Source organism: Anthonomus grandis, chromosome 3 (genome assembly GCF_022605725.1).
Source record: "Anthonomus grandis grandis chromosome 3, icAntGran1.3, whole genome shotgun sequence".
NCBI lineage: Eukaryota > Metazoa > Arthropoda > Insecta > Coleoptera > Curculionidae > Anthonomus > Anthonomus grandis.
In genome coordinates, this window is record NC_065548.1 from 24,045,499 (window position 1) to 24,059,469 (window position 13,971).

Consider the following 13,971-nt stretch of genomic DNA (forward strand, 5'->3'; position numbering starts at 1 on the left):
TGAAAAACCCTAAAAAATTTTGTCCAGTTAGGGATGAGGTAAATTTACTTACATTTGATAAACAAAACACATTTGTTCTAAGAGCGTTTAAAGAAGGTTAATACCATACTTCTGGTAATTTTTAACATAGTAATAGAAGGTCAACTTTATTTTAAATGAAAACACTCTTTCGAAAACACCTAATTGAATGTATTGCTTTACCTTAAAGATAAAATAATATTAGGGCTTTTTTATACTTGATGTTTATATAGGTAACTATAATGCTGTATAACTCATTAAAAGCAGTTACAAAGTTTCACTATAAGTATTTTAAAATGTTCACATTAATAATTAAAATCACATTAAAATCAATTACATGGTAAATAAATTATATAGAAAACCAAATAATTATAACTTTATAAAAGTATTTTTAATTTAATTTAAACAGTAAATTAAATTGCCAGGGGATAGTTACATATTTTAAATAAATAGATTTGTTCTTAAATTGTCGGTCGCAAATTTTAACAAATTTATATATTTTTAAGTGGTATTTTATATTTACATTTTGATTAAATTGATTTGTTGATTTATTTGATGCTCAGTGATTGGCCCTAATAGCTTATCTCTAAACTATAAAATTTATTAATATATATATACCGGGTGGCACAGCAACGATTTAACAGACTCTAATTTTTTTGGATTTCTTTTTAATTTTAGTTTTGTCTTTGATTCTGCGTACTTACATAAAAGAATATTTTTTTTATTCCCGGTTTAACCGGAAGTAACCACAATGTCGTTTTTATGGACTCTTGTATATTGTTACGTCATTCGCTGCGCATTTAAATTCATGTCGACATTGATTTGACAAGTAGCAGTTAAAAATGATTGTACTGTAAGTCATCTAGATGGCTATTCAGAAATTATGGATTTGCGTGTATTCACTTACCATTTTTTTTTGTGTTGTTAATAACCAATAACTGTCTTTACTTGAATATCATTTTTTTACAGATAACATTTTTATTTCTTTAGATATTTTAAAAGCTGGAATAAAAACTTATATTATATTAACTAATAAATCATTTCAATATGTTTTAAAGTGCATTTACTTGTTTTCTGCTAAAATATTTTAACTTCAAATTATTTTGCTTCTATGTACATTAAACCACATGTTAAAACCAAATAGTTCCTAAAAACGATTTCTCTCGTAATTCTGGGATTTTTTTGTGAGCAATATCGTGTATCCGTAATTTCGATTTAAATATGTCCGGTATATAAATCTTGATTGGCCAGAAAAAAGAATAATAAAATGGAAAATATCGTTTCCATTAAAATGATCAAGAGACTATATATTGCAATCATTTAAGGATCCTGCCTGATCTTTTTCGTATAAATGTTGGACTATTTGATATTTGTAGGCTGCTAAATTTATAATTTTTAAAAATGCGACTAGGTGTCTTATAGTTTACTCCAATTTAATTTTGCATTACATTTATCGAAATTGATTATTTTAAATGAATGCCAAGACATTAATTTTTTATATTTCGTTTCGAATAAACCGATTTTTGGGTGGCTGTGGTTTTCTTCTAAATAGCTCTTTGAGTATCCCTAAATAATTGGCTCTACGATTATTTTCTTGACATTGTCCATACATTGATAGTATGTCCAGCTTTTCGCTTTGTGAATACCTACTTCAAAACCTTTAAATGTCATAATTTCGGGTAGTTATAATACAATAACTAGGGATAGAAATTTTGATACTAAAATTCCTATTTGCTATGAATCTAACAGTTTTTATTTTTTTTAATTTTATGAAACACTAAGTACAAATTTTTTCCACAATGCTAAGAAGGTGCTAAGCCAATATAACCTTATATAATTTATTAGGCAACACACCATGCAAGAACCCCTAATTTAAATTTCTGTGGAACTATATCTTCAAATGCATTTTCTGACTTCAGTTTAGTCTATGTCAGTATGTCATATAAGTCACATATTCAAAAGTCCTCAGCGAATTCTTTGCCATTAAACATTTACTTATTTTACTGTTACCAAAAGGCTGCCTGGTAACTAATGCAAATTTCGCGAAAATGTTAGTACAGTATCTACTTTAGCATCTGTTCCGGACTTCTTTACTGCCTTTGATACTTTAGATCGTCTCCTATTAGTTCATTTGAAATATTATGGTTTTGACACGGACTTGTTCAAGTAGTGAATTGATTTTTCGCAAATTAGTCGCAAATGCTGGTCTACAACAATATCGATGAAATGGATATTCTGTTGTCTAATCTACAAGGAGCTATTTTATACCCCTCCTCTTTATTATTTACACCATTGAAATATTTGTAATCATGCTTTTAAATACTACAAAAATTAACGTGATACCCAACAAAATAAGTACCATTCCTAAACACTGTAAAACTTAAATACTCGGATGACACACAATTATAATAAGACATATTAAGTCTCCTTTGATTATAACAAATCGCAAGAGGTGACCGATAAAATAAACGCTCATCTTTAAATAATTAAAGAATCTGCTGAACATAACTGAAATTAGATTTTGGTAAAACTAAACTATAATAAATTGAAAATAAAATCAAAACGAACTCTACTAAAAACAACCTGAACTGAAGAAATACATGAAAATTTATAATTAGTGCAAAAAAATTTTGGCTTAACTATAGACAAAGATCTCGCGTTTAGTGTTCATGTGTAATATATAATAAGAAAAAGTATTTCTGCACTAAAACTAATATACAATATATATTAATTTTAGTGTATCATAATAATTGGCACATTATTAGGTGTTCGTAAAAAAAAATGTGAATCATTAGTGCTCTCACATTTTAACTATGGCGACTTTATATACGATCCATATCTTACAGGTCTCGATGAAAAAAATATAGAGGGTACAGAACGTATGCTGTCGATACGTGTTTAGAATTAGGAAGCATGAATATATTAGTCATAAAATTGCGGAATCTAACTGGCTCAATGTAAAAAATTGTAGAAAAGTATATCTCTTAAATTTTACGAATTAGCTTCTGAATACCGCTAACACCTAAAGTACTCTTAAAAATAAATTTCTTTCGAGGAGAAGCATTTATATACAGAATATTATAAATAAAAATAAATTTTCTATCCCATTATATAAAATATCTACGTATAAAAGATCCTACACATATAATAAAATCGCCCTATATAATTTTATACCTAAAAATTTTAAAATTTTTATTATCAATAAATTTAAATATAAAATGCGAATGTTTTGATTTAATAAAGAAACTCAGTGTAAATAAGTTTTTTTATTTGAAAACAAAAAGACGTCATTTAAAAATAAGCACTTTAAAGTAATACGTATTAAAAAAGAAAAATAGCTAAGAAAAGCATATTTAAATACTGTAATAAAGCAACCCTATAATAAGTTTATTTTTTATGTTTATTTTATTTTGTATATTTGAGGAATTTATTGACAGGTATTGGTGTTGCATACTGAACTGCACTAGGTTTTAAAATAATTTCTTTTGCCACAATATAACAGTGTATCGATAAGTTACTCCATTTGTATCTAGCTTTTTTCTCTACTCTATTGTTTTCTTCTTCTCTACTATATATATGTGCGTATATTTAAAGAGCTGTTCGCTAATAAAACGCAAAATAACATTTTGCTTTTACTTTAGAGGGATTAGGTTGGATCAGCAAGAAGAGCCACATAGCTCACGGTTATCTAAAAAAAAACATTTTATCTGGTAATATGAAAAATGTTTTTAATTCTTATTAAATAAAAAACCTTATTAGCAAAAAAATATCATTAAAGGAAAAACAGTTAATGGTGTCTATAGCTATCTAGAAGATTTACGTTAAAATATATTAAGTTGTCAATCAAATTTCAACTTGTAACCTGTCGCTGCCATGCATAACAGTACCATCTATTATTTTCTTCCACATTCTTCTCTATCCCCTTAATCATCGCATCGTTAGTTATAAAAGGCAAAAACACGAAACATAAAAAATACAGCATCACAGAAACATTTAATAAAACGATGAAGGTTACATGTTTCATTCGACTAGAGCATCATTAGACCTATAATAATAATAATAATAATAATAATAATAATAATAATAATAATAATAAAGTTCTTTTTATTTAGGAAAAAAAAATACAATAATTACAAGGTTAATAGTTTAAAGGCGAGGTTCAGCGCACAAAGATTCAGATATCTAAATGATTGTTCTTCCATCTAACCTAATTATCGATAATATACTAAGTTTCAAAATAAGAATAATATAAATGCTATAAATTATAAAGAGTACATCAACCTGCAAAAAAAGAAAATGTGACAGCATATATGCCTACACAAGGAAAAAGAAACAAATTCAACCCCGCAAACAAAACACATCACAAAGCAAAAGATACAGTCTGTTATATGTATGTATATCATAATATATAGTCTATTGCATTAATTGTTTTTGTTATCATCATCGGAATAGAGAAAAGAAAGTACGAAAATAAAAAAAGAAAAAAAAAAGAAACGAAACAACCACTAAATTATGCTTTATTGTTCCTGCAGTAATTTCTTAAAAATGTATTTTTTTAAAGAATATAAGCTAAAAATGTTTTCGGTATTAGTTTGGCAGCTATTTATAATTTTTGCCTTATACCGGGTATTAATATTGTAAACATCTGTGCGAAATTTTATTTTATTATATAAGTAAGGTGGAGATCTAAAATTAATTATTTTAAAAAACATTGAAGATGCGTGAAAAATCCTTGTGTTGTGCATAGTCAACCACCTGGCTTCCTTAAGCTTGTGTTTTATGGGGTTGCGCTTTCTTATGCCATATATTAATCTAAGGCACGCATTTTGGAGTTTCTGAATTCTACTCTCTTCAGAAGTTCTCAAGCATGGACCATACACTGCATCGCAATGATTAAGCGGTGATGGGACCAGCGAATCCCACAGTAGAATTTTTGTTTTTCTATTTAAAACATAACGATGTGTATACATATTTTTAAGGTTTAAAAATTCCTTTTTGAATACATGAATTTACGTGCTGCGTGAATCGCAGGTCACTATCCAGAATCAAACCCAAGCTTTGCAGTGCTCGACATGTTTTATAGGCTCGTTATTGATATGAGTTAGGTCCCTATAATACTGTAAAAAACTCTTACGGCTACCCTTGTCCCCAAACAGCATAAATGCTGATTTCATAGAATTTAATTGTAAGCAATGATTTTTAGAAAACTCGTTAATGCTGGCAAGGTCATAATTAATGGCAGCCACTGCTTGGGAACTTTCACCTGGTTCAAATGAGAGATATATTTAAGTAGCATCAGCATAGTAGTGCTGCTTAGATGATATGAATATTTTTGCCATGTTTGATACATAGATTAAAAAAAGGATTGGCCCAAGGATGGAGCCCTGAGGCACGCCAGAAGAAATCTCTTGATACCTACCTCTAAGATAATTAGCAATCAACGCGCATGCCCTCTCCCCTAAACCAACAAATGACAAAATATTTATTAAAAGATCATGATTGAGAGTATCAAAGGCCTTGCTATAGTCAAGCATTACCAGTAATGTTAGTTTATTGGAATCAAATGCTAATAAAATATCATCAGTTATAGAGGCCAATGCGGTACAAAAGCTGTGGTTTGATTTAAACCCTGATTGTGTCACTGGTAAAATTGAGTTGTCTTTAACATATTTCTGAAGCTTCATTTCCATTACTTTTTCTAATATTTTTGATAGCGTTGGAAGAATGCTTATTGGCCTCAGATCGCTTAATGTAAGAGGATTTAACGTCTTGGGTAAAGGGCTAACTTTTGCTTTTTTCCACATTGAAGAAAAAACAGAATTTTCGAGACAGAAGTTTATGACATGGACAATATAAGGTAGTAGAAAAGGCAGGCATAGTCGGATGGTAAGTATATTAATTTCATCAATGCCCGTGGCAGTAGTTTTAATGTTATTAATAACCTTTACAATATCATACTCCGACACGGCCAAAAACCTAAAACTCGTTTGAAATAAGAAATTTTTAACACTTTTATAATAATTTAGAGTATTTTTATTTAAATTAATTTTTGGAACAGAGTTGATAAAAAACTGATTAATTTTTTAACATTTTCAAAATTTTTAAGAATATTATTTCTATTTTGTTTATTTTTTAGGTTAAGTAATTTGATTGAAGACCAAACATCTTTTGTAGCAGTTAATTGTAAGTTAAAATATGATTTTTTTTCATTACGTATTGCAAGAGTGGTCATATTTCTTAGGAGTTTATAACTATTCCAGTCATCAATACTTTTATTCTTTTTGTACTTTGCTAGCATTTTATCTCTATCCTGCATCATAGCCCTTACAGCGCCAGTCAACCATGGAGCGTACGGCTTGGTAATGCGAAATTTTATAGGTGGTGCATGTAAATTAAGCAACGCAACTATGTTATCGATTATAAAAGAAATTTTTTGATCAACATCTGTTAAATGATATATATTGTTCCAGGGTATAGGCCGAAGATCCGAGTCAATTTGTCGCAGATTTATACTTTTGAAACAGCGTGTTGTCTTAAAAATAGGCGTATTTTTAGTTAAATAAAACACAGTCCTTATATAAATAAGTTCATGATCACTTTCATCACAGGACGTCGTTCCACTAGCTATCACAGAATCTTTGTTTGTTGTCAAGGCATAGTCAATTAATGTAGCAGAGGAAGATGTTATGCGCGTTGGTCCCTCAATTACCTGAGTCAAACCCAATGCATTAAATAACTCATTAATTTTAATTACATCCGAATTTCCATAGTTAAGTAGTTTTATATTAAAATCCCCAACACAATAAATATTATCATGTACTAGAATAAGATTCATCAAAGTATTCTCAAAATTATTTAGAAACTCTATGCATGAAAAAGTTGGTGGCCTAAACACAACCCCTATAACAATATTTTTTGCTTCAATCGATAGTTTAAACCAAAGCTGCTCTATTGCAAGTGGAGAATTAATTAAGGAAAAAATTAATTCACTTCTTACATAAGCGCCGACACCTCCGCCCGACCATCCCTATCACACCTTAAAAGCCTATATCCAGGAATTTCAAAAGACTTACTTACAAAAGACTTTTTAAGCCAGGTCTCACTTAATCCAATAATATCATAATTTTAATCTAAGATTAACTGCCTAAGTTCATTAAAGTGGGCATGCAAAGACCTAATGTTAATATGAGCAATTGTCAGTGGTCTCATAATGCCTTGTGTGCTTCTGGTTGCAAAGCAATAATAATTTAAGAACAAGCACAGAACAAAATAAAATAGGTAAGAAAAGCTATTTTCCTCCTTGTGCAGACAATAGTTTTCTACTTAAATATGCTTAATAATATATGTTAGATTTAATTAGCTGATAATAAAAAAAAATTGATTATAAATTTAAAAGAAAAAAAATGTTTTATAGCGGACTAAGATTTAATTTATTTAAAACGTATCATCCCTACTACCCGAAAATAAAAACAAAAAAAAATATTAGCAGAAAAAAAGTATTAACAAAATACCGATTTGGAAAAAAAAGAACCAAATTTCAAAAACAAATGAGTACATCCTGTAGAAGTAATAAGCAATTATACAAACAGATAATCCATACACTAGGGTCACTAAGTACTTATAATTACAATATTTTTATTAAAAAATGGGGATAGTACGTAGTAATTAAGATGGTATACCCCGAAGAAAGGAAATTTAACAAAAAAACTTACCATAACATACACAAAACAACTAACTCATTTATATGTCATATGTTGTTTATATGTTAGGTATTTTGTGTATGTTATGGTAAATTTTTTTGTTGAATTTCCTTTCTTCGGGTTACACCATCTTCCGTCGGGCGAAACACGTAACCTTCGTCGTTTTATTAAATGTTTCTGTAATGCTCTAGTTTCTGTGTTTTTGACTTTTATAAAAACTTATGACCAGCATCTTAGGGAAAATGGATAAATTTTTCGAGTTATTTCATCGTTAAGTCGTATTTGTTTCTCGTATGTTTAAAAAAAATATGTTTTATTAACTGAATTCACATAAATTGTCAATTTTGCAACAGCAGACTTTTTGCATTTTGACAAGATAATTAAATTTGGTTAAAAAAAAACAAATTACGTTTAGTCTGATATACTTAAAAATGCTGTAAAAAAATTAAGTGTTCTTTATCTTAAACTGTTTAAAGAAGTAATAAACCTATTATTAATCATAAATATAGAAAATCAACTAAATATGATAATGGATAAAAAACAACTAGATCTTACTCACACACTTTCAATAAGCTTCACCTCAATACCTTTTTACAATTACATAGAGGCTCGCTGAACATTTTCCAGACAGATGGAATGATTAAAAAGACCAATTAAATGACAACCACGACTACCTGACTTAAACCTTTTGGAGTTTCTCTTCTGGGGAAATCTTTAGTCGGTTGTATAAAAAAACACAACTTCGAAACTTGAATGATTTAAAAGTTAGGTAAGAGCAGCATTTCAAGAAATTTAAGAAAAAGTTTTTGAAGTATTGTAGGTAAATTTAAGGCTTGATTGTTTTATTTAAAAAAAATGGATAGTATTTTGAACCCTTATTATTAAAAAAAAATGTTTTTATTGTTATATTTTAATATTTTTTCTTCTTTCTTTTTATTAAAAAGAAAGCATATATAGCTCATTATTAAACGTTAGTTGAAATACAGTATCATAGCTGCTTCTAGGACTGCTCTAATGACCTTTTAATATAATTTAATTAAAAATAAATAAAAAAAATGCACTCTTAATAAACAAAAATTATGTGTTCTTACGTTTTATTTGAATTTTTAATAGGTGTCGAAATATCAAGGTTGTTACATTTTTAAATGTATACTGATAATATAAAAGTCAAAAAAGTAGAAAAAGTGATAAGTTATTACAAAAACTGTGGTAAAATAGCAATAAACTAAAAAAATACCTAAATTGTTATTATAAAAATATTTCTTAAATAATAATTTGTAGCGATGCTTGACAATAATTAAGAGTTCAATTATGAAGTTATTTTACTTCTACATCTGTTTAAATTATAATCATTTTGGATTAACATAAGTTTTTTATGTATATGTTACACAATTGTAATTATTTTATAATATAATGATCATCTAAAAATATAATATTGTTAATATATTAATGATTTTTAGTATTTTATGTTTGTTATTATTAAAAAAACCCTACTTAATACAAAATATTTATAAGACAATAATAAAAGGACTTTAGCAATCACTGAACATATTAGAGGTTATTATTTAAAAAAAATGATACCCTAACATCATATATCTCTCTAATAATTAAAGAACCGATCTTTAAGATTTTAGTCAATATAAAAACTCTTTATACACGTCTTACGTGATCTTATTAATATGTTAGCTCATTTAGTTAATTAGACTTAAACACAATCACATCACTTAATTTACTGTTTATTACATCCCAGTTTTTTTATCAAAAAAGATAACACAGTTCACTTACATGGATATGGCTGGAAATGATCAAATACTACTCAGTAATATTAGTAAAAGTATATTTGTTATGCAGAGAGGGGTGAGCGAGATACATCGGTGTCCATTGCTGGTTTGCATTGCAGCTGGTTGCTCACCTGAAAAAAATAAAATCACAAGTTTAGTAGAAATTTAATACAATAGAGGGTGTCACTGAAATGGTGTAAAAAAATCGGGACGTGATTGTACTGATATGACTTATGGCTATGTAAAAAAATTATGAGCATTGGAAACCTGAATGAACTAAGCTGATAACATATTGAACAAAATAACAGCTAAAGCAAATCGGTATAGATAACACGGCAATACAGGGGATTCAGCGGACAGACTTAAGACACCAAAGAATTAAAAATTTGTTGTATTTTATAGCGGAAGGTAGAATTAATGCCGTGAATTTGGAACTGGTTTTATCATACGAGAGGAACTAGTAGGATCTATTGTCAAGTTTAAGCCTATTAATGAGCGAATTTGTCAAATCATTTTTGCAAGTAAATGATAAAATTATTCGATGTTATCTATGTGTGCTCCAGCAGAAAAAAAGATGACATAAATAATCAAGAATTCTATGATAGATTAAAAAAATAACTTTATACAGAAGTTATTTATATACAATTTTTATGCCTATGTTTATACCCAAATAAGATATCGTAATAATGCTGCGAGACTTCAATGCTACAGTAGGAAAAGAAGAGGCCTTTAGACGAGTAATTGGAAAATATATCCTACATGAATACTGCAACGTTAATGGAGTCCGACTAGTAGACATGTCACATAAATCAACAATTTTTGAATACAAGAACGTTCATAAATGATATTGGATATCTAAAGATAGACTAACAAAAAACCAAATTAAGTTATTATCGACGTTATAAGCTTTACAGGTGTGGATGCAGATAGTGATTATTTTCTGGTTAGACCTAAAATACAAGCAAGAATATCTAGCCAAAAGTATAACAAAAACAGTCCAGCCCCGTATATGACATTCAATGTCAGCAGCAAGAATCGAGAATACAACAGAGGTTTAACAACACACCTTGAGTCTAATCATAATATCCAAAAGAGATATTGAGAAAACATAGCGAAACTGTACGCAAATCATGGAAATGATAAGGGCTAAAAAAAGGATCACTTGGTTCGGTAAGGAGTATGAAGAGAAAATAAGGGCAAGAAACATGGCTCGATTGGAAACAAGTTCTGTGGAAGTTAAAAAAATGCGTTAGAAAAAATATTAAAAGTATTAAAGGAGGAGAAACGGTAGCATGGAGCTATGGAATGCTATAATAGAAACATAAATCCCGAATAAACTTGTCAGGTTAACAAAGATCTGCCTAGAAGGCTCCGTAAATGCAGTACGGATTGGAGGGAAGGTTTCAACGTGTTAACTATAAATAATAGTCTAAAACAGGGAGACGCTATCTCTTCATACCTTCTTAATCTAGCTGTACATAAGTTCATGAGAAAGGCAAAAACGGAGACTTTGTTATTTAGAAATCGGGATGACATAATCGGAATGACATAGACATCCTTAGAAAATCAACTATGAACGAAAGAAGAATCTCAAAAAATTGATTCTGCAACGAAACATATAGGCCTTAAAATAAACGAGAGTAAAACCAATTACAGGGCTATATCAAAAACTCAGCGTGGGGACAAAATGTGACTATGGACCAATATAACTTCGAAAGTCCATGAATGAGTCCATAAATTTAAATTTCTGAGTGCCACTATTACCCCAGACTAAGAAAATAAACATCAGAATACAGCACGATAATTACTGCTGTTTTGCATTTCAGAAAAGAATAAAATTTAAAAATATATCTTCAACGACTAAAATATGAATGTAGCACTCTATTGTGAGACCGACTATGAAAATTACAGAGAGAAAAATCCTTGGATGCATATACGGACCTACACAAAGCGAAAATACACAGCAATACTGTAGTAGAAAAAACAGGATAGTAAAAGAACTATATGACCAACTGGACATTGTAAAAATATTTAAAAGCAAAAGACTGAGGTGGGTTTGCCATATCAAAAGACATGAAGATGCAAACGTTTTTTAAATTAGTTTCGGAGTAGGCCCCAACTGGTAGAAGACCACTAGGAAAACCATGACTATGGCTGGAGAGACAACATAGCATCAAATCATAGAATGCTAATTTTCCAGGACGCTTAAGAGCTAATGATGGACAGAGTCCTATGGAAGATAATTGTTAAGTCAGCCAAAACCCACCAGGGGATGTAGGAGCTACACAGAAAGAGTAACATAAGTGAATAATCAGACAGGATCTTTCTAGCAAATAACCATGCGGCATCTTACAACTTAATATACAGACATGAGTGCCGAGAGCATCATTTTAAATTATTTATGATTTTGAGGAACGTTTAGATCTAATTGGATCTTCTAAAACCAAGAAGTAGTAGTTGAAGATAGTTAAAGAAGTAGAAGTATGTTTTCAGAAGGCGTCGACTCTCCTTAAATTTGAGACTTTACTGAAAACTACGAAGAGTCAAATTTTTAACAAACAATATAGTTACTACATTTTTTAGTATCAAGTAATTCTTGAATTACGGTGTATCTACCATACAGAAAAGACAAATTTTTCTGGAAACCCTTTTTCTTACCATAAACTTAAACTAAATATGACAGCATTTTTGGATATCTCTAGCTGAATCCGAGACAGCCGGAGATTTAGATAGCGAATAGGTCTCATTTGAAGATGATAGTATCTAATAATGCTTTAGTTTTATTCCATATGTAAATCAGTTCTTTGAATTTTTTTTGTAAGTTCTAATTAATATTTAGCTTGTTAAATTTTCTGAGTTAGGCTATTATACAGGGTGATTCAAAATTGAGTGCAAAGATTTCAAGGGCGTATTTACCAGCTAAAAATAAGAACTTATTTTTATATAAACGTATGTCCTAACTTGCTTAGTTTTCTAGATACAGAGTGTAAAAGTTTTATAATGTAATCGGTTTTTGATCAATTATTCAAAATCCTTTAACCCGATTTAAATAAAATTTGGTAGGCTTATTTGTCGTAATAAAGGCCCTCCTTTGGTGGAAATAAAATAAATGTATTAATTCTAGTGGCGTTTCAGGGGGTTACCTATACTTATTTATAGGAAAAGGATCTTATAGGAAAAATTATGGTACGCTACCGCTTTTTTGACAATTTATTAATTTTTTTAGATTTAGCGGTCAATAATGTAACTTTCTTGCCTCTTGAGCCTTACTCGTATCAAGCTTTGTTTGCAGGAAAAAAATCTAAATCTGTGCCTGGCCCTATTAAAACAAATGATAAATTCGCATCGATTACTGAGATTCATTTAATTTCTTTACAAAATTTAACTTAGCCTAAGTAACAGATACATACGAAAGAAGATTTTCCTAACAAAAAAAAATTATTAAAAAACTTTTACACTCTGTATCTAGAAAATGAAACAAGTTAGGACATACGTTTTTATAAAAAAAACTTCTTATTTTTGGCTGGTAAATACGCCCTTGAAATCTTTGCACTCAATTTTGAATCACCCTGTATTTAAAGAAATAACTATTATGTTATTTTTTATTTCAATTTTTTTATGAAGTTTCGTTACGTTTAAGGTCATAGTATATAGTGTCTTTTAAATTTGTAAAGCGAAAATCTCATAAAACCAAAGAAATACTTTACTTAAACGAAAAAAGTTTAATTTTCAAAAACAAATTACATAGTGTTAAATCAGAACACATTGAAAGTAGTAACTGTATTTTTTTTAATATTAAATATTGAAATCGACGGGTTCGGGCATTTTTTTCAGAAACGGTCGCTACTTTACGGATGCAATGTATATTAGTTAACGTGTTTTTTTTTTAAATTGAACATAAAATCAGTTTACAAAACCTTATTCTGAGCTGCCTATTTTACTTTATATGAGTGTAGATAATTTATATTATATACATATACAACATTCTACTAAAAAAATTCTTTAAGTTTTATTATTTAAGGACAAAAAATTGAAATAGCCAATATAAAATATTGAAGGTACTGTTTTTTTTTTTTAATTTTCCTACAATGGTATTAGTCTATTTCTGAGTAGAGTAGCTGAATTAAAGAGGAAACAAAATCAAAGGTGATAAAAATGAAATAGTTTAACTTTTTTATAGCATAAGCATAAGACAAAATTTTATAAAAAAAAACATTTAACAACTAAATTCTAAGAAAATAAAAAGGCCCTTTTTATCAAATAAAAGCATTAACTCAGATTTTTGCGCCGGACTGCGTTAATAAAAAGGGCCCGCAATGTCCATTTTGGTTATCTCGCCAAATAGAGTCATCCATTACTTTTAAACAATTAAGTGGATGCGGCAATAAAAAGACCATAACACTAAATAAAATTTAGTTTTTGCCCATTTGGTTAGTTTTGTTCACTAGACAATAAAATTAAAAGCACTTTTC

General features: G+C 29.1%; 1 protein-coding gene across 3 annotated transcripts in view; it reads right to left on the reverse strand.

Moving 5' to 3' along the window:
* Positions 1–228: 228 nt before the first annotated feature.
* The window catches only part of LOC126734675 (lachesin-like), a 768,805-nt gene continuing 755,062 nt past the window's right edge, over positions 229–13,971 (reverse strand). For 2 of the 3 annotated variants that reach the window (XM_050438383.1, XM_050438385.1), the window contains one exon: positions 9,218–9,630. In XM_050438383.1, the coding sequence (XP_050294340.1) occupies positions 9,524–9,630 (107 nt within the window). In that variant the 3' untranslated portion in view covers positions 9,218–9,523. Of the gene's footprint in view, positions 3,707–9,217; positions 9,631–13,971 lie in introns of those variants that run through there. The other variant, XM_050438384.1, reaches the window with a different exon arrangement.